Raw genomic sequence first — 21,905 nt, 5'->3', positions numbered from 1 at the left:
GCTGGCAGGGCCGGGAGATGCTTCTTCGCTGAGCAACTCGGGCCCAGGTGTAAAAACTGGGGGCTCTACCGGAGCATCCAAGGGGAAGCGTGTCCCCCCACCCACCCCACCCCCAAGTGCTGTCACAGCTGACTTCTGGAAGCCTGCAGTGTGGCTGAGCTGTCGGGGAGGGTATGGAGTGCCCCCGCACAGCTCCTGTCTGCGAGGGGATGCTGGACAGTACAGCGATGGACAGAGACCCACGGGTTGCCACTGTTCAGACACCCTGTGAGAGTGCTGAAAGGATGCGTGGGTGGAGGGGCTGGGCTGCTGCAGCCTCTCAGGGCAGGAAGGATGCCAGGGGCGGCTCACAGATGTCTTTGCTTCGCTCCTTTGCTCTGGACTGTGCAGCCTGTGTCGTCTGACCTGTGCCTCACTTGCTATCTCTGCCAAACAGAATTCAGCAGCGTCGTGTTTGTAGCCGTTTGTGCTTATAGCGTTAAGTCTGTCATAAAATCTTGGGCAGTATAATTAAGAAATCAAAACTAGTGAAAACACTCAAGAACAGTAGAGTAACTTTTAACAATTGTTTCTTTTTTGAATCTGCACAATAGCTTTGAGTGCCTGAAGCATGACAAGGGTGTTTGATTGCTGCTGTTCTAAATGTCGTGCAGGGCTTTCACCACGGGGACCCCGCCAGCACCGCGATACCACCACTCAGCTGTGGTCTATGGGAGCAGCATGTTTGTGTTTGGTAAGACAGTGGCAGATTACAGTTGTGCGTGCTTGGAATGATAGATGTGCTGGTAGTATTGTTTTGAAAAAAGAATGAGATATTTTTAGGAAGTGTCGAAAAATCTTATTCAGTAGCAAATCCAGTATTTTCCACGGCTGACCGTGATTTCTACGTTAGCATGGAAATACTTTGGCTGTTTTGTCTAAAGTAAAAAAGACTTGAAACATGTTACCATAGTGTAGGGTAGGAGTAGAGGAGAAGTCTCCCACCTGTAGTAGTCCATTAGTCAAATACCTTCCCTCTGTGCAATCTAAACTTAAGTTTTCTTCTAATATAATGACTAGAAGCATGTATACTGTATTGCATTTGAGTCTAATGGATTTGTTGTTGCCCAGGTGGCTATACTGGAGACATTTATTCCAATTCCAACCTGAAGAATAAAAATGATCTCTTTGAATATAAGTTTGCAACTGGACAGTGGACAGAGTGGAAGACTGAAGGAAGGTAAGGAGCTGGCATCATTAGCCCACTCTTCAAGGGGATTTGAGCGTAACTCAGCAAACGTTTAAAATGGCACAGTTAGAATTAGTTACAATGCTAATATTAAGGCTGCAGAACGATTTCTGCTCTACTTTCTTGATTAAAGTTTTCTGTATGTTCGAAGGAGTTTTTTTGCAAGGCCTCCATTCCAGAGTGTACTATATTGGAAATTTGACCAAAACCCATTCTTCATGTTCCATTTCTGTGACAGAAGGGATGGGAGCAAAGGAAAGCTTTTCTTTTGAATTGTTTCTTTTTCAAGGATAGCACAAAATCTGTTGATCTCTCATAGTTTTAATTTAGTTTTATCAGAGACCAATTTGAAGCTTATTTGTCATTAAATCTATACATTCTTTTCTGATTAAAGTTGGACTTTCTCGGAGCGTTCTGAAATACACACACTTGCTTGAAGCGCCTTGGCACTTGAATTGCCAAAGGTGATGTGTGTGCACACAAATAAATTCAGAAGCAGATGAATGAGTTGATGTATGTTGGGATCGGTTGAACACAGGTTCCCGAGATTCAGCTTTCCAAGGCAAAATCAAAAGCAGTAATACATTACTTCTTAAAGTCGACTTTGTGCACGTTTCAGGATGTTACCCGTGACACTGATTTTGACCCAACTACTTAATGTTTACCACAGCCATGTATGGGACATACTGTGTCTTTACCCACAGTTCATTACACATTTGAAGTTTCTGAAGTGCTGAGTTTAGTGGGGAGAGGGAAAGGAACATTTCTTACTGTGATTTGTAGAAAGGCATGAGGAATGCACAGTCTATTCTTAAGTTACTGTTGCTTACCTCTGATGAGCATATGTTATGTTTTAGAACATAGACCACATTAGAAATTTCTCTTTCTGGTTATTCTAACAACTTCAGCCATTTTGAAGAGTAATTCCTATTCATATTTTATGAACTCAAATGTCCTTGTCTTTCCCCACAGTTACAAGTGTGTACTGCACAAATGACCTCAAAAAAGCTAATGTTACATCTCCTGGCCTTGTGGCATCACAGTTTTGTTCAACGCTTCTTGGCTGATTTAGTAAAAACAACAAAGATTGGGGAAGAGAAATCATAGGTTTGATCTTTTATTGTGGGCAGTGCATCTCAGGAACACCCCACTAAACAATCCTAAATAAGCGTTGTGAGCTCTGTCCTGGCTCTTGTTTAAGTGTTCCACCTTCTCAGTGTGTGAAAACATGCACGGGATTTTTATAGCACAAGTGGATTACTACTTTGCCATAATGATAGTGCTATTAATTGTCCTGCTATTTAGCTACTTTCCATAAAATAATTTAAGAGTATTTGAGGCCTGGCAAGGAATTAGTTGGGATTTTTTTTTTCTTTTCTTTTTCTGTATGCATTAAGGTAATTTTTCTCTAATGAAGGAAGCAGAGTGTAAAATTCTAAAATGTACCCTTCAGAGGCTTGCTTTGTGTTTTGAGGGTGTATGACAGAAGCAATTTCGTGGCTTGAAGCCATTTTGTGTAGAGGACTTTATTCTCCTTACATGTGCATTTTAGCTGTCACACAGATCCTTGTTACAGCACCTCTGCCGGTGATTTAAGAATTTTTTTTTTTCTTAATTTTCTCAATTGTAGATTGCCAGTTGCCAGGTCAGCTCATGGCGCAACAGTGTATAGTGACAAGCTGTGGATCTTTGCAGGATATGATGGCAATGCACGGTATGTCGTGGTATCGTTCTCTCCTTGGGTGCTTCTGTAAAATCCCACTCCCTCACTTTTCACCTCTTTAGAGACATTTTCATATACTAAATGATTTAAACACATAACTGGAGCTTTGCAAAACCTAGCTTGTTGTTGAGCATTACATTTTGCAGTTCACCAGTTCATGTTCAAGTAAGTATGTGTTTAAAACCTAAAAATCTGGTGATTCAGAATGGCTGTGGATATATAATTTGACAGCCTTCTTGGTTGTAAAGATGCTAAACAATTTTTGAAATTTGGCAAATGAGCGTTTCTCAAAAGATATCCGCCACAGGCCTTCTGATGTTGCTGAAGACTTATAGAGCAAAGCCTGGATTGTCTGCGAAGTCGTATGACAGAACTAAGAGCAACATGTCAGCTTTTTCCCTGAAAATACGTGATATTATTTAGGTTGAAGGGAGATGAGATTTTGGATGGGAAAAGACTGGAAATGTGTGGTACTGAGAAGTTAGGGAGAGTCTGGTGCTTTGTCCGAGATGGCAGCTCTTTGCTTTTGCTGTTAGTCTATCAGGGAAGAATCAATTCTGCACGCATAATTTTTTTCTGTCCTGATGAACTTGTGAATTTTATGTTGATGCACAATATTTGCATTGTGAGAGCATATAGAGATTGTCACAAACTAGGAGCTGTCTCAATGTCCTGGGTTGCCTCCTCTTCTGAGGAGAATCTGCAGAAAAGTTACCAGCTCCTCAAAGTCTGCAGGAGAACTGCTGTTAATTGGAAAAACAGATGGGATTTTTTTATTTCTGGAGGAGGAATTGGAGAAAGATGCATGACTCTCTGGCACTGCTCAGTTCCAGCTTAGGAGTTCCCCAAGGACCTTGGGTAGCTGGAAGGAGGGATTGGGTGAGAGGAGCTGTCTAATTTATGTTAAATATGCCTAATCACGTTAAAAAATGTCTTTTTGTGGAACATGAGCCTCCAGGCAGATTTGAACAAAGGAAGCATCTGTAGTTACTGTGAGTAACTTGTACTGGGAAAAGCATAGTCAGATATGTAGTAGTCAGTGATGTGTCAGGTTACCCACTTCGTCCTCCTTTATATATTTAAGGTAGGATTCAGCCACATAAATAATTACTGTGGCCAGTCTCAGGGGTTAGCAGGGACGGGTAGAAGAAGGCAGGGTAACAAGGGGTATTTCTGTAAAAATCCTGGAGATTAAATAGTCTCAAATCCTTAAGCTCCAAGCAGAGTTGATGTGTGTAACTGTTAACTGTAGTATACTTGTATACTTGTAACCAGAAAGATGCTAAAGCAAGCTGAGGTCGTGGTATAAAATTTAGGTATAGGACAAAAATATTCTAATAGGGTTTTTTTCTGCTAGTGGAAGCAGGAGATTCGTCTTGTGCAGGAGAAGGAATGCTGATAAAATAGCATCTCTGTCCTTTCAACTCCATGAGCTAAAAATTGCCAAAAATGAACTGTTTCAAATCAAGCGTTTTTTGTGTTATAACATAGGTTAAATGATATGTGGACAATTGGCCTACAGGATAGAGAGCTAACATGCTGGGAAGAGGTAAGAAGCTTTAACTTCAACTAACACATAGAATTTTCTTTTTTTGGTTTTCATACACAATTATTTAAAATTTCCTACACTGGACTGCACTGCTCTCCCTTCAGAATGTATTTGTCACACAGATGAAAAGAAACAGTTCAAATTTGATTTTGTTTGTGTATTTGGAAAACCAAGTGTATATTAAAGCGTGATTTTTGCTTATGAATCTGTGACCTGGACCTAGACTGCCCATGGTGGCTTTGCTGTGCCCCCTATAAAAAGGGACTGCGTTTCCCACTTTAACTACTGCCATAGACTGGGAGCTTTGCTGACTGGCTATCAAGATCAGAGTCCTGATCCTTACAGTATCAGGGGCTTTAGAATGTGGCCTCCCATCCTTTTTATCCGTGGTAAAATTAGTCTGTGCAGATGTGTAAGCACAGCATTAGTTGATTACCCGTAGCCAGATTTATAGGGACTTGATTGTCTGCACACATCGCTGCCATGTGGTCTGTCTGTCTGCTGATGTATTGCGTGGTCCTGCAGCATACTCAACATGCGTAGTGCACTACAATAATACATTTTTAATTTTGAACTTTGTTGTATTTCAGATTGAACAAAGTGGTGAAATTCCTCCTTCATGCTGTAATTTTCCCGTGGCTGTTTGCAAAGACAAGATGTTTGTTTTCTCTGGCCAGAGTGGAGCAAAAATTACCAATAATCTCTTTCAGTTTGAATTCAAGGAAAAGATGTAAGTGTAGGCAGTTAAATCGCACAAAATCCACGTAATCCTTGACAACTTGAGTTGAGAAATGCACATACTTAAGGGTATTGAGGAGGAATACTGCATCTCATGATGAGGAAGGGTAGATAAGATAAAATACGGACTGTTTTAATAAGACTTTGTTGTTTGCCATGTGCATCAGATAGGTCTTTTTCAGCAGATGAAGAAAGTTTAGTAGATTGACTTTAAACAATAAGCATGAATTGAAATACCAGTTCATAGCGAAATTATTGGGAAATGTAAAATGCATGGTATTTTTTTAAAATCTTGAGTATTCAGTTTGGTGTGACTTGCTCAGAGTGTCGACCATTGCTCTGAAAATGTGGCCACTCTGATGGGATAAAAATGCGAAAAAGTGAGAATACAGATGCACTGGTTTGTTCTGACAACCTGGTTGGTCTGGTTACTGGCTGAAGTGGAACCACAACTGAAACAACACCTAACGGCCTCCAGACCTTGGCTGAAATCGTGCTACCATAGTGAATAAGTGATGCCTTATCAAAATGGGATATGGTATCAGAATGGTGGCCTTTACTTAGAAAGGTTAGCTGTTAAGATGTATATTAGTAGATCACCAATTCCTTCCTGAGTTGTGGTCTTTGAGCTGCTGGGGTTTACATAAATACATCTGGGTTACGGAACCATGTTGCCTTTATCACATTTTCAGTTAGAAGTTCGGCAACACAGAGCTGACGTTAGGTCTCTGAGAAATCTGCAGGATTAACCGTCATCTGAGCTCATGCAGGTTGAATAACTACTGTAACAGAGCTCCTCTTCTTTATTCTTACAACCTGAGAGTTAGGAAACTTACTTTGCAGAAAATAATTGTAAAAAAAAAAACTGTTTCATGTTTAATGTCTCAGTTGGACACGAATTCCTACCGAGCACTTACTTCGAGGCTCCCCTCCTCCTCCACAGCGAAGATACGGCCACACGATGGTTGCATTCGACCGGCATCTCTACGTGTTTGGTGGTGCTGCAGATAACACGCTGCCCAATGAGCTTCACTGCTACGACGTGGACTCTCAGACCTGGGAAGTCATCCAGCCCAGCCCAGACAGTGAGGTAAAATGTTCAGCTCGTGTTTTTTCCTTTTATGTTCCGTCTTTTTTGGACCCATTTTTGCTGTCAGACTTTGTACATGTTTTTGACAAGCACATTAACTTTTAGATAAATAGTGATAGCTCCTTCCCACCAATGGTTAAGCAGCTGAAATGATATGGGCAACAGTCTTTAAAAATTAGTCAGTGTTGACACGTTTAAAACTTTGCTTAGTACTGTTTAAAGAAATACTGCAAAACATTTGTAATTCAAGTTATGAGTCAGTCACTATCTGACAAGGATTAGTAATTAATTCACTGTGTGGACCAGTGGTTGTGAGCTTGGCTGTGTGATGCTCTTGAGGCAGAATTCAAAACTAGACAAGGTTTTGATTGTTTCACTGTAATAATGCCTGTGTGTGTAAAATCTTAGAAATTCTGTAATTATACAGAATAGCACTTCCCTTTTAGGTCAAGTGTAAAGTGTTTGCTTATAAAGGTATGACTGTAGAATAATAATAGAGATCATAGGGAGAAATGGCTTTTTTGAACGTATTTGCGTTAATAAGATAAATAAATTAAAAAACGTAGGTTCTTTACATGAACATAAAAAGGCAGTAGACCACCGAGGGCCAAGTAAACACCTGAAATGAGAAAATATGAAAATAAAAAAGATGATGAACAAGTTAATATGTTTATTTTGGGGTGCTCATTACAATGCAGTGATTGTGTGATAAAATGTCGATTTTCTTCATAGCGCACTCATAGATACCATCTCTGGGATAACCTGGTATTTCGAGTTGGAGTGCTGAGGGTTTGAATGGTTTCCGTACACATTTCAGTTCACATTTCAGTGAATGTGGTTTCAGTGGCCTCTGATCATTTCATTCCCAGAATGCACAAAAAAGTAGGTTTCTTGAAGCCTGTACTAATATGTCTGTTTCCTGGATTTAGAATGGATACGTTGGCTGTATTTGTTCATTGTAATAGATGTTACCTTAAGCCATGTTAAAATACTGCAGCTGATTTAATAGTAAGTTTAGAGTGTGTTAGCTGATCTGTGGGGAAGAAATACTTGATGTTTGTGTGCTCTATAGAGAACTGCAGAGATTAAGGTTATACCTTAAAGAGATGAATATTACATGAATTAGGATCAAATGCAGATTTACTAATTTTGCCAGAATTGGTATGACAGAGCTGCTCCCATCCTTGACTCTTGCACTACGTTTTAGTTTGTTTGCAAAGACATATAACTCAGCATTTGGTGAACAGGAAAATACCATTTACACACTGCTTTTAAAGCAACAATGCATGTGGGCCACATTTTGAAAAATTTGACCAAAATATTTCATGGTAGCCTATTTTGGGCTTTACAAAGCTGATTTATTTTCACATGACGTTAATAAAACGGCATCTCCAACATTTTAAGCATACAGTTGCCTTCAGGGATGTAGATCCCGTTCTGTTCCTACTAACACTATCATTTGACACTTAAGGCTTCCTCTTCATTGGTTCTTCATGATACGATTGCTTATTGCTTTCAAGAGCAAAACTGCTCCTGACAGTGCTGTAAAACAGTATTGTTACCTGACTTATCCCCTGCTAAATTTCTTTTTATATTTCAGAGCTCTTCCCTTGGGCTGTCTGTAATCCCAGGCAGGTGTCTGTCTCTAAGTTGCACGTATTGTATTTTGAAGTTTCTTTCACAGTTACGGCATCTAGAGACTAATTTTGTAGAAGTGGGAAGTGAGATTAAAGCACTGTTGAAACATGTGATAGTAAATTTTCTTAAAAGACTGGTTAACTGCAAGATCTGAGAGACAGTTGGCATTTTAAGTGAGTTTTAAATTATTGTGTGTGTTCTGGAGTGATAACTAGATCATTTCTCAGAATTGTTTTCCTGAAGTTTCTATGAGCTTTTGGCAAAGACTTTTAACAGTGGCAATGAATCTCTAATACTATTCTCAGGACACTCTGAACTTGAAATTTCCTTTCTTATCCATATCTGTGAACAAAATTATCCACATTAAGTTGAAACAAAGTAGAAGATGATGAGTACAGTGCTGTCCCAGCGCTTGAAGGATTCTTCTTGTGTGTGAAGTGGTGGTGACCTCTGTTACCATGCAGCAGAATAATCTATCTTGGCTTTTGATAGAGTTGGTTTTTTTTTTTCTTTTTCTAATGGATGGATTGTATAGCAGATGTTGTTCTTGTATTTTTCTGTATTATGTTATATGATCTTAGAAATGCTGCATTACAACTTTGCTTAACAGCACTATAGCTAGATTAACTTTCATACTTATCATCATGTGATGAATTTCCTTAATTCTTTCTTATTTTGGACATTTAGCATTGAGTGGGTAAAGCCTCCAGAGTCCAAAATAAGAGGGCTTGGTGCTGATTTAGCTTAATTCAGTAGTGATTTTTACCGTGCTTTGCCAAAGAGATTTCTTATGCTGAAGGAGAGTGACTGCTGCCATTCCAGTCTTTCTCATTCTCTGAACTAAGACTAAGCGAGCCCTGAGAAGCTTTTGAGAGTGATCCAGATAGTGATTTGGACTTTTCAGACCTATGCGTGCCAGTAATAGAAACAGGCTGTCAGGTGGAAATGGTATTTGCCCCTGCAACCCTGTTATGGGCAATGTGGAAGGTGACAAGTCACATGAGACTGAAGAATCTTGAGGTTTTTACCTGGAGAAGGTAGCACAATTTGAGCATTAGTAACAGTGGTGCAGGGTGAGTTCCAGTAAGGTTGTAGAAACAGTTCTGGAGGACGGGCAGTAATCAAGTATCATGTGCTGTAGGTGCACTGAGACAGTCTTGCATTTTCTGCATTTTGGGTAAATAGGTAGAAACAAAAACTGGAAACGAGTCTGGCAATGGACCAGTTCTAGTTCTCTGCCCAGGTCTCTCGAAATTGTTGACAGTGCCTCGCTGTGACATGGAGGATGGGAAAATGGCTTAATAAGTAGAAGAGGGGAAACTAAAGGGGAACAGGTCGGTACTTCAAAAATAAACCAGGAACTCCTATTTTATGCTTTTAGGATGTCTGCAAAATGAATATCAAGACATGCTTTCTGAACTGCACAGTCGCAATCCATAGCTCCTCATACCTTTGTCTTGATGCTATAATATATGTACATATATATTTTACAGAGCACACAGAGCTATTCTTCCTATCTTTACTGTTAGATGATAATCACAGCTGGGGGTTCTACTTTTCTAAGGCAGCCAGAGGAATATCATGTCTGAGTCCCTGCCTGCCTGCATAACACTGCCAAAGCTTCCTGAGGTGCTGGATTTCCTTTACACAGGGCTATCAGAGGATTTAAAAAAGAATTTAAATAGATTTTTTTTATTGGCCTCGGATTTTCCTATTGAACTCAAAACACCCTTGGGTTTCTGAAGAAGGTTGGAACAGCATAAAAAATCAGCAGGCAATAGGAGGGAAGATGCCCCATCTTACACAGTTGCTTTCCAGCAGACAGACAGACACGCACATGCACGCAGCAGTCTTGGTTTGTGCTACAGCAGAGGAGTGTTTTGCAGGGAATGACAAAGGAGCTCGAGGTCTGGGAGGGGCGCATGTCCATTTGTGGACACAGTCCCGCAGAATCAAAAGTGATGTTCAGGAACAGCCACTGCCTCATAGAGGACAAAGTGTCATAGGAAGAGGAAGAAAATTCTCCTTCCTTGCAATGCTTAAAGAAGGTCAGTGTGTAGGATAGTTAAACAGTCTGTGGATTGTTCCCCTGTTACCAGGTGAATTACCATCATCTCCCCAGTGACTGCAGGTACTAGCAAGCAATCTGTCTTTCCTGAAGTTACAAGAGAAACCTCTAAAACTTGGCCTGTGAAACATTTCAGTCTCACAATTAGGCCTTTGAAAGGCAAGAGCAATAAAAATTTCTGACTTTCAAAGCTCTTGATTTTTCTTTTAATAAGCAAAAAGGGAGGTTAACCTTCTCTGGCTTACTTTGAGGCACAGTTCTGGAGTTTTTCAGATGGATTACAGTGACGTGGTTTGTGGGCAGCTAAGAAAGATTAAAAGGACTTACTCATCCTACTGTGGATGAGTCTGCCACAGTCTCCCTGTGCAGAGATCAGTTACACCCACTGAGGTATCTTCAGGCAAAAGAAACATGTTATTATGTGAACAAAACCCTGAATTCCTGCAATGAGGCCCCAACAAGATCTGCCTTCAGATGTGGTGAGTGTAGTTGTCAGGGTATCATGTTCTGCTAGGAGAGATAAAATTTAGCATTTCACAGTCCAAAGAGAAGACTGATACTTTTTATGTTTATAAATCATAGGTAGTGTTCAGACTTGTATCCTTTTTAGAAAATATTTTTTAAAAATTTAAGATCTTCATACCAGTGACCTTTTCATGTTTGTGCTCAGTAAGCTGGAGACATCTTGAAAATGTTAGTATTTATAAAAACCTGGTTATCAGAGTAACTGTGGTTAAGATTGTTGCACAGCTCCATTTCTGTTTGTCAAGTCTACATTCATATCCCTTCTGAGGGATGTTTATTACATGCTTTTACAGAATTCTCCCACAGAAGACAAAATGCAGGCTTATGTGGATGATAGGCAGAAGGAATGTATTTCTGTAGCTCACTCACCAGTAAGAAGTTAGAACAATACAGTATTAATATGACTCACATTAAATGGGTATAAAGTTGGATAACTGAAGGTTATGAAATATGGTTTTGAATGAGGAGTAGTTACTCTGCTTAGGTCCTTTAGGGACTGGTTCTTGTCATTGCATTGCTATAAACTTTTGTCAACAACCTTGAAAGAAAACAGAAATCACAGCTTTCCCCTAATATTTATTAATTGTCCAGGTTGTGCCAATTAACGATTAAAATAGCTGTCCACTCAGAGTGATTTGGATTTCTTCTTAAGGTGGGCACAAACAATACGTATTTCAGTATGTATGTAAAGCAATACATCTAAGAACAGGGTGTGTGGTCAATGCTTAATAGTTTCCCTTACATTATCCCTGGAAACAATGACTTAAAAACCTTAGTCATTGTGGGTAGCTGAGACAAGCTCCCTGTAATGTAAAATGGCTGGAAGTGCTGATGATGTTCTTGGCTCCAGAAGCTGACATAGGGTAGTATCATTTAGTAACATAAATACATTACCCCCGTGTTTATTAGTCAGATCTTCCAGTATAACATCTCACCATCTTGTGTTCACAAATCAAGGAGGTTATTCAGAGAGGAAATCTGAACATGATTGAAGATTGGGAAACACAGTGACCAGCTGTGAAGTGTAGTCTCTTTTAGGGAAGGTTTAGGAACATAATTCTTCACTGGCTTACCTGGGGAATAGAGGCATTTTAATCTATTGGTAAAAGATGAAGCAAAATCCAGTGGCTTAAAGTTGAAACTAGAAATATTCAGACTAAAAAAGAAAAGGAAATAAAAGTTTACAAATTGTAAAGAATGAGGTTAATGATTCATTGGAACATTTTATCAGAGCTTTGTGGTAGATTCTTCACTATGTCTAAACCAGGATTTGATATTTCCTAACAAGAAGGTTTTCCTAAAAGAAAGGCTCCATTTCAGTACTACTTCAAGGAAGTCTTGTAGGTTGTTTTATGCAGGAAGTCAGATTAAGATCCCAAAAGCACTATTGGGGTAATTTGATTTTTTAATACACACCACGGTGCCAAAAAGAAGCAAATGGTTCATCACTTGATTTTTGTCGTCTCTTGTTCAATTTCAGTATATGATCTTTTGAGACATATTCATTGGATTTGGCAATACTGGCTTTTAAAGCTATGCCTAAACCTCTCTGATGAATTACACATTAACACTACTTTTTAGATTTGCAACTGATACATTAAAATGGTTTTAAAGGAAAGAGTGTTTACTATTATTACAGCTGTAAATAAGTTACGGGTTGTCTCATATTCTGACCTTTGCAGTTATAACAGCACGTGTTTGAATGTCATTGTTAAAGAATTAACCTCCCTGTTTCCATGCTGTATTCTCCAGTGAATGTCAAATGGAAAAATCTCATCTTCAGTGCAGAGCAGAATATCAAATGATGTCCGCTGTCCCATCCCCTATTACTTACCATAACCAGAACTGCGAAATCTCTAGAAGAGCTGATATCACAATAAGCTTTTGTTACTTATGACTTTGCTTTTGTATCTAGTGATTTATCCTGTGTTGTAGGTTCCATCATGATGGTCTTCAACTTTCTATCCTCTGCCACAATCCATGACAATCCTCCTTCTGTATTAACTGCTTCATATGAGGAAGTGGTACTTACTGAGGTGATCGTCTGCTTTACACCATTGTTAAGCTATAATAGATAAATTTATGTTGGCAATGTAGTTATGATGATGTCAGTAAATACATTGCAGACAAAATATTTTTGACTTGCTAACAGTAGTGCGGTGCTGAAGATTGCATGAGGAGTTTTGAGAAGTCTCTACCACTGGAAGTCTATAGGAACAGGCTAGATGAACCTCTCCCAGAAATTAAATAAGTATTGTTGACCCTGGTTGGGCCAGAGGAATGGAAGTAGCCTTTGATGAGGTCCTTTCCAAGTATCTGTGACAGATTTTTAATTCCCTGTTTTCTTGTATGGTACAATCAGGAAAATAAGAGGGGAAAAGAAAAGGCTAAATTTCCATCTTAGATGTAAATTAAATTTCCATCGTAACAAGCGCTACGCTGGGCTTCCAGACCTGGAGTATGCTAAAGAACAGGAGGAAGTCTTAGAATCACAAAAGCAGGTAGCTTGGAAGGGACTTCCAGAGGTTTCAAGTCTAACCTCGTGCTCAAAGCAGGTCTGGTTAGGGCAGATTGCTCAGGACCTTTTCCAGTCCATTTCTGTGGTATCTCTAAGGATAGAGCTCCAACAGCCTCTCCTGGCTTCTATTCCAGTGTTTGTCCACTATCATGATAAAAGACATCTTCCTCTCATCGAGAAAGAATTTCCCATGCTCTAACTTGTGCCTGTTGCCTCCTGTCTTTTCACTGGGCACCTCTCAGAAGAGTGGCTTTGTCTCGTCTGCGCTCCTCTTGTAGGTAGTTGCAGACAGTAAGGTATTTCTTTCGCCTTTTCTTCTCTCGTGCATCATGTGCTTCAGCCCCTGATCATCTTGGTAACCTTCCACTGGACTTGTTTATGTAGGTCAATGCCTTTCTTGTACTGGGGAGCCCAAAACTGGGCAGAGTACTTCAGATGTGCTCTTACAAATACTGAATAGAGGAGGAAGAATCCCTTCCTTCAACCTGCCGGCTACACACTTGCTGATACAGCTGAGGATGCTGTTAGCCTTACTGCAGGAGAACACTGCTGAATCCTGTTCAGCTTGTTGTCTACCGGGACTCCCAGGGGTTTTTCTGTGCAGAGCTGTTCTCTAGACAGCCAGTCACCAGCCTGTATCATTGCAAGGAATTACTCTGTCCCAGGGGCAGGAGTTGGCAGAACTTCACGAGGTGCCCATCAGCCCATTTTTCCCAGCCTAGATAAGTCCTTTTGAATAGCATCCTCCAGCATTTCAGCCGCTCCAGACAATTTGGTATCAACCACAGACTTGTTGAGAACGCAGTGCCCGCCTCTAACCTGTGAAGCCATTCAGCATTTTGTAGGAGATGATCAGTTCTAGTCAGGAAAAATTTACCCTTGGTAGATCATTGCTGACTGTTCCCAGTCACTTCCTTCATGTGGTGTGTCCTGGTTTCAGCTGGGATAGAGTTAATTTTCTTCCTAGTAGCTGGTACAGTGCTGTGTTTTGGATTTAGTTGGAGAATAATGTTGGTAACACACAGATGTTTTAGTTGTTGCTAAGTAACGCTTACCCTAAGTTAAGGATTTTTCAGTTTCCCATGCTTTGCCAGAAAGCAGGTGAACAAGAAGCTGGGAGGGAGCATGGCCAGGACAGCTGACCCGAACTAGCCAAAGGGATATTCCACACCATAGAACGTCATGCTCGGTATATAAACTGGGAGGAGTTGGATGGGAGGCACAGATCACTGCTCAGGCATTGGTCAGCCGGCAGTGAGCAATTGCATTGTGCATCACTTGGGTCTAATTTCTTTTTGTTATATTCCTTTTTGTTACAATTATTATTATTGTTATTATTATATTTAATTTTATTTTAGTTATTAAACTATTCTTATCTCAACCCACAAGTTTTACTTTTTGTTTTTCGATTCTTCTCTCCATCCCACTGGGAGGGGGGAAGAGTGAGCAAGCAACAGTGTGGTGCTTAGTTAAACCACGACATGGTGGAAGTAGCTTCCAGGAGGATTTGCTCCATAACCTTCTTGGGACGGAAGTACGGTTGACAGGCCTGTCGTTAGCTGGATGCTCCTCCTTACAGGTGAAAGAAGCCTTTGCCCAAGCTATATTCCTAGGTTCATATCATGCCAGGTTTTCAAAAGTAATAGGTGCTTCATGGATTATAAACAGCACTTTGCTTACTCTCAGGTACCTACAGCCATAAGCTAGGGTAGATGAGTCCATTGCCATAATCTGAAAGGAACAACTGTCTAAGGAAAGGCATAATAAAGCCCTTCAGCATTTGCTGCCTTCTCTTTGTTTATTTGCAGAGCTGTATGTCTTGGAGTTCACTGTAAAATGAGTCTCGTCCAATTTTGTCTGAAAAGCATATAGATTTTCTGCACACAGCATGTGAAAACATTTTAAATCCTTAAACCTCCTTGAACTTAACAAATATCCAAAGCTCTGTCTGCCCATCTGTTTGAGACTTTTATGCTCTTGCCTGGTATGATAGCGTAGAAGCATCTCTTGAGTATAAACAGCCACCAGTAGCGACATCTCATTTGGACCTATTGTGGCTTATGGTTTTCTTCCAGTTTCAGAGGAAAAATAGGGGGTTTTTTTTACCTTTTAGTTTATGTTGGTTTGCCAGGTTTGCTTGGTGGTGGCTTTAGGTCTTTTTCTTTCATTTTGGCTTAGTGTTTTTAGTGGTATTGGAGGATAGAGAGGCTCATCAACGTTCCTAGATTGTGAAAGAGATCTGAGCGCATCTTTGCTGGCTTTGGAGTTCAGTGCAACAGTCAGCTTCCTTAGTACCCGCTCATTCATATATGAGTGTGAGGCGAGTTAAAATTGACACAATTATAAATTTATTCTGTAAATATAAGAAGGCTTCTGAGAAGCTGAGAGAATGAGAAAGAAGAGCCTTGAAACAACTGCAGTGGATTTGATTTTAGCTATTTCCTAGCATTGCACATAGTGTTGAAATTTCAATCTGAAAAAGCACTGAAAACGTGTTAGAAATGCTTTGAGAAATGAATAAGAGATAGAAGATAAGCAGTGAAAACAACACAAGTAGTCACAACCTGCAATAATAGTATAGCTAATACATTCGTCAGAGCCAAGAGATGCATCTCACAACAAGAAAGTTACGTTTTTGTAACTGACCCAGATCTCTTGAGAGAGGTACAGAAGAGTTGCATCTGGACCATGGATAGGGCCGGCTCAAGCTTGCCCCTTGAGGAGTGCATGGCTCTCCGGCAGAGCAGCGGTAGCTGCATTAGCTCTGTGCATGTTGCCTGTCGTCACGCTGTGGTGTAACCATCAGCCGTAGAAAAGGTTTTACTTTGTCATCTTCCGAATGTGCTAGTCAGCTTTGACATAAAGTACAGGTTGTCACTTTGTGGTGATCCATCTGCCCGTTTTTTTCATCAAGCCGGCGTTGTGGGAAGTCTGTCTCAGACTGTGGGAATAGCTGACAGATATTGCCTCTTTGCCATCTTTGTTCATGATCTGCATTCTTCCTACCTGCAGTAAATAAAACCCTCACCTTCTCATGAAGAACCATGGAGGGAAGAGGGCAGACAAAAAGCAATTAGTGCATAAGATTTTCATTGCTGTGTACCTCTGTCATTGCAAAAAACCATAAGAAAACTACACAGCTAATTCGTTAAATTGTTCAGTCACAGTGACAGGCTCCAAAAGAGACCATGGTGCTTTCTCTGGACTGCTTCTGTTCTGGATACATGGCATGATCTTTTGGAGCTTCAGCTGCACGGGGACTCCTGCTCCATGTCCAGTCTCTCATGCCTCCCATCTATACTTCTACACACTATTGTTTTTAAATCTTGTAACCAGGTGTCCTATCCAGAAGTGGCTGAGCGAGTATCTGCCCCAGAAGAAGCTCCCTCCTTGCCCTTGGAAGAACATGGTTTAAAAAAATCTCGGGATGTATTTGGTTTAGATTTCGGCATAACAACAGTTAAACAACCACCTACAGCAGACTCAGAGGTAAATAAAGAAACACTTGGAAGTGAAAAGGACTTCAAAAATGCAAATTAAATTTATTCCAGGAGAGAGAAATAAATTCCAGCCTTGTATATGCTTTTTCTCCTCCACTCCTTTTTTTCTCTCCTTGAAATTTATCTTGAGCTATTTCAGCTTAAACTGTAATCTAAAAACCATTTAAGCCTTGACTCTGCACGTGCAAGTTCTAAATTGCATATAGAAAACTAGTATTGACCCCTCAGTGGAAACTATTAATTTGATTTAATTTTACTTTTACATTGATAAAACTTAATTTATTAAGGACTTCAAGTGAAGCTGAATGTATTCCTCGTGAGGTCAAAATTTAAATCAATGAGTTTACGTAGGGGTTTGCACAGGTTTAACTAAGTTTATTTTAAAGTATGTGGAATCAGTCCCAGAGATGATGCTCAGGGCTGTAATCTCAACTATTTGAATGATTGATTACTAGGCGCTCTAGCATAGGGAGAAGCAACACTAATGCACAGCTTTGTAAGTCAAATCAGAACCCTGATGAGCATCACAGGACAAACTCAATTTGTGCTGTCTAGACAGGATATGGAGTGAGTTTGAGCACAAGAAATGGAAAAAAAAAAAAAAAAAAAAAAAGACTTCTGGAATACTTGAATTTTGAAAATGATGGCTCAAACCGTGCTGGCAGTGTGGAAAGGTATACTGAAAGCGAAGCAAAGGTGACTGATGAGATCTGCTTTTGAAAGCAAAGATTCCAGCTTGAAAAGAGCCTTGGATTGCAAATCTCATTAACCTTAAAGAGAAAAGGTTCAACAGATGAAACAGGGCAGTGTATCTCAGAGAGGGGTGCCAGCCCGGATCATCAGAAGTGTCAGGATTGTATCTAAAATTCTTTTTGTCAGGCATTACTAATAAAGTAAGGAGATCATGCTGATTGAGAGGTAAGTATAGGATCTAGAGCTGACAAATACATTCAGGCTGACAGTGCATCTTAGTCTGTGATTTTTAGCATTCTCCTATGCACTGGGAGTGAGAAGAATGAATAGCCCTTTGGATTTGCACATGACCATCTGGAGTTGCACCAGCAGAAACCCTTACTGAAATTACAGTTATTGCAAATCAAAACTATAGTTTTGCACAGATTATGTCACCTGCCAGACTCAAGTTATGTTTGCACAGTGCTGGTTTAAGGCAGGAGTTGTTACTATATCAGGAGGACTTGACCAGTAGGTATACTGGTATGCCTTTATCGTTAAGCATACCTAACAAGCCTGGCTCTATGGTGTAATGGCTCTGTTTATCACTATAAGCTTGAGTGCAGTTCTCGCCCTGTTATCTGGAATATTTACACTAAGGTACATCAGGGAAGGGTTGCCATCATCTGAAGAGAAGTGAAGGTGTGGGAGGAAGCATCTGGTGGACCACAGAACTGGGAAAGCTCTTGCTCTCCCCTCATGAAAACAGCCCATCTCAGCTACCTCTACACAAACACATGTGGCTTAGGAGACAGGGGGAATTAGAAGGTCATGCACAGTTGCAGAGCTGTGACCCTGTTGGACATGGTGAGATAGCTTACACAACCAGAAAGACAGCCTGGGAAGGTGAGGAGAAGCGGTTGTGCTCCATGTGAAGGAGTGCCTGGAGCTTTGCCTTGGGATGGGTGGTGAGCCAGTTGGGAGCTAATGGGTAAGGATCAAAGGATAGACCAACATGGATGACACTGGAAAGATTTTAGCTTCAAGTGAAACAAGTAAGCAGCAGGAAGAGAGTGCTGACTTTCAGCAATTTAGGACTTGGCGAAGTCTAAACAGAGTTTTGTGGGACTGTGAAGGGACAGTGGTCTTACTACCAGCAGTACTTTGGAACTTTACAAGGTGAAACACTGGGAGAAAAGAGGGCAAGAGGAGATCTCAGGAAAACTGTCCAAAAAAACCCCCTGACAGATTCATAGCATGAAGTGTATATTCATTACTTGGCAGCTCTTAAGCAGAAATCTGCACTTCTCCATACCGGATTCAGAGCCCTAGCAGCTGGACTTAGAATGCAGAAAGTACCAGAATAACCTTAAAATTTTACCCAGAGCAGCAGCTGAAAGATACCCTGCAGACTGTGCACATGCTGTTAGTCTAGTGTAGTCTTTCTTTATGATCTCAGAAAATTAAAACAATTTCTTTGAGCTTCTTTGCCAGCTGTAAAATGAGGCTGACCAACACATTCCCATGTCACAAGCAGGATGTGGGACAGTTGATGAGACTGTGCTTGTAAAAGACAGAAATTAGGATAAATGTGTTATATTGCAAAACAGAGGCTTAGTTTCATGTTCACCCTACGCTGTCTTTGTTTCTCTGAGAGCAGCAGTTCCTAACGGTAATCTTGGCTTATAGTGTTGTGAGCAAGGAGTCATTCACTGTATATTTGAGTGATAGACTTGTTGTCTAAGACAGTTCTAATGAACTGCAACTAGTAATAATCCTTTACTTGTGCAGATGGATGGAGTACAAATATGCAGACCATCGGGAGAATCCATAGGAAAGCTGTAAGAGCAATCAGCAAACATGACCCCATTGAAAAGCTGAAAGAGCTGGAGATGCCTAGTGAAGGGAAGATGAGAGGTGAAGCATACATTTTGAAACGCAGGAACAGTTACTGCGGAAAGGAGGGAAAGAAGCTCTTTTCTGTGGTTCTGTTGGGTAGTACAAGGGGTAATGTGTTTAATGCTTAAATTGCACCAAGGAAGGAGTAGCTTAAACAGGAAGAAACATGGTGCATCTTTTTCTACCTACACAATTATTTGTAGTAGAGTGATTGTGTGTTGAAAATTGGGGTTTCTGTACTCTCTCTTAGGCTCTGACAGGGGATTGTGATCCAGTGGCTGCAATCCTGTAGTGCCTTTCAAGTCTTAGACAGGTTTGCTCTATTGTAGACAGTGATTCTTGTCCCACCTTTGCACGAACTGACCTTCTTGGGGTTTTATCAAATCAGATTTGGCTGTGTGCACTAGTACAAGGGATGAGACTTTGCCCAGTAGTGAGTGTTGTGGTTTAACCCCAGCCAGCAACTGAGCACCATGCAGCTGCTCAGTCACTTCCCTCCCACCCAGTGGGATGGGGGAGAGAATCGGGGGAAAAAAAAGTAAAACTTGTGGGTTGAGACAAGAACAGTCTAATAGGACAGAAAGGAAGAAAATAATAATGATAATAATAATAAAATAACAATAATACTGATAAAAGGATTGGAATATACAAAACAAGTGATGCACAGTGCAGTTGCTCACCACTCACTGACTGATGCCCAGTTAGTTCCCAAGCAGTGATCCACACCCCCAAGGGCAACTCCCCCCAGTTTATATACTGGGCACGACATCACATGGTATGGAATACCCCTTTGGCCAGTTGGGGTCAGCTGTCCTGGCTGTGTCCCCTCCCAGCTTCTTGTGCCCCTCCAGCCTTCTTGCTGGCTGGGCATGAGAAGCTGAAAAATCCTTGACTTAGTATAAACACTACTTAGCTGCAACTGAAAATATCAGTGTTATCAACATTCTTCTCATACTAAATCCAAAACATAACACTATACTGGCTACTAGAAAGAAAATTAACTCCATCCCAGCCAAAATCAGGACAGTGAGGAAGACACGGATATATAAATATCTGCATAAAAGAAGCTCAGATTCATTTCTTCTGGTAGGTATAAGCCACCTGAATTACCTCAGCCTTAGGCAGGGCAAACCACATGGTTTCGCCAGCACATGTCCTGTGAGATACAGGTCCATGGATGGTGAGCAGAGCGATGACTGTTCCCTCTGGTGTTTAAAATAAGACCACGTAACTCCAACCCTCCCGTGTTGGACTGCTGAATTTGGCATGCAGGGCATAGTTTTGTGTCTCTGTTTTTGTGAATTTTCTCATGGACTCTTCCTCCGCAGCATCCCATGCTGGGAGGATTTCTGACCATCCGGGCTAGCAGAATAGATATTATTTCATGTCTGTTCCTTATAAACTCTACCTGGGTTGAGTGTATTCAGCAGCTGGATTTGGCAGCTTGGGAGGTCTCCCAACAAAAAATTCAAGATAGGGCAGGCTTTTGGCATCTGGTATTGGTGGATGAGGAATGCGGAGCCCAGCATATCTCTACAGCTGTTTATGCTCCTGAGCTCTATTAACCTTTTTGCCCTGAATATTTTCTTCTTGAGGACCCAGCTGCCCTGGTTTGCGCTGGGCCAGACTTTTTCTTTGGCCAAAGCCTTGGTCCTGGGAGGGCAGAGCGTTGTTCTCCTTGAAGGTGGCATCGGTACCTCACTGCTTGGCAGGATTGCCATCACCATGTGAGGGTTTGTGCTGGCTTGAACTCTGCTATTCTGATTCAGCAAGACAAATATCCTGAAACCCTCAGCTGCACAATGTTTTGATGAACTGTGTATGGCCTTTCTTTTTCTGGGCTATCCTTTCGTATTTTACATTTCTCTTACTACTCACTTTAAAAATGTGGTATGTGTATTTAAAAAGTAGAGTTGTTGATTGCTTAAGTTATTAGTAAGTGGCAAAGTTCTGGTTCCTTGTCCACTCTGGTACCAACCATTACAAATTAAAAATCATTGTTACAACATTCCTTACAGATCGTTTGAGTTAAATATGATGCGACTAGCAAGTATGGTGTTACTTGTTTAGATATTCAGATGATTCATATTTCCTTTCTGGCATCAATTGTTAAAATGCTGTAAGTTTTTTTGATTGAAAAAAATGTGGTTGTTAAAGACAATGGCTGCTTTTAAAAGCAAATACTAGAGAATATTGAGAAGTATTTCAATTAAAAACAAAGCTAAAGTATTATTTTTTTAAAAAAAAGAAGACAGGGAAAATTACCTGAATAAGTATAAACCAGGTGGCCTGCATTTGGTCTCTGGCAGAATAGTTTGGGTTTTTTTTGTTTTGGTTGGAGAGTTAGTTGTAAGGAAGATATTAAAAGACAGCTAATATCAGCCCATCTAGTTGTGTGGAAGTAGGTCTTGGCAAGCAAACTTCATATTTTGGGATGAGGTTGGAGGTCCAGTTGATAAAGGTCACTGATGTATTTTTAAACTACTATAATATGTTTGATTTTTTTCAGTCAGTACATCTTAATTAATGGGATTGCTACTAAGAACAAATAGAGGCCATATAAAATAGATTATATTTGACAGTAATCTCATCCTCTTTTGGAGCGTTATCAAACAGGGGCCCAGCAGGAATGTACTAATAGATCAATATTATTCTATAATCTTCCCATCACAGTATTTATTAACACCACCTTTAAAGTTTCTTTGATAAAGTATCCATGAAGTATGCTGGAGACAGAAGGTATCTTGTTTATCCAAG

General features: G+C 40.5%; 1 protein-coding gene across 5 annotated transcripts in view; it reads left to right on the top strand.

Annotated features, from left to right (window-relative positions):
- LZTR1 (leucine zipper like transcription regulator 1) overlaps nucleotides 1–21,905 on the top strand; it is a 38,751-nt gene that overhangs the window by 627 nt on the left and 16,219 nt on the right. For 3 of the 5 annotated variants that reach the window (XR_005931354.1, XM_030000287.2, XM_030000286.2), the window contains exons 4-10: nucleotides 654–733; nucleotides 1,111–1,219; nucleotides 2,859–2,942; nucleotides 4,443–4,500; nucleotides 5,091–5,230; nucleotides 6,127–6,328; nucleotides 16,414–16,566. Coding sequence is in view for 4 of the 5 variants with exons in the window: in XM_030000287.2 (XP_029856147.1) it covers nucleotides 654–733; nucleotides 1,111–1,219; nucleotides 2,859–2,942; nucleotides 4,443–4,500; nucleotides 5,091–5,230; nucleotides 6,127–6,328; nucleotides 16,414–16,566 (826 nt within the window). In the remaining variant the exon portion in view is untranslated. The remainder of the gene's footprint in view (nucleotides 1–653; nucleotides 734–1,110; nucleotides 1,220–2,858; nucleotides 2,943–4,442; nucleotides 4,501–5,090; nucleotides 5,231–6,126; nucleotides 6,329–16,413; nucleotides 16,567–21,905) is intronic. The other 2 variants (XM_030000289.2, XM_030000288.2) reach the window with 1 other exon arrangement.

The sequence above is a fragment of the Aquila chrysaetos genome, chromosome 24 (assembly GCF_900496995.4).
Source record: "Aquila chrysaetos chrysaetos chromosome 24, bAquChr1.4, whole genome shotgun sequence".
NCBI lineage: Eukaryota > Metazoa > Chordata > Aves > Accipitriformes > Accipitridae > Aquila > Aquila chrysaetos.
This window is presented reverse-complemented; position numbering and strand designations above follow the sequence as displayed.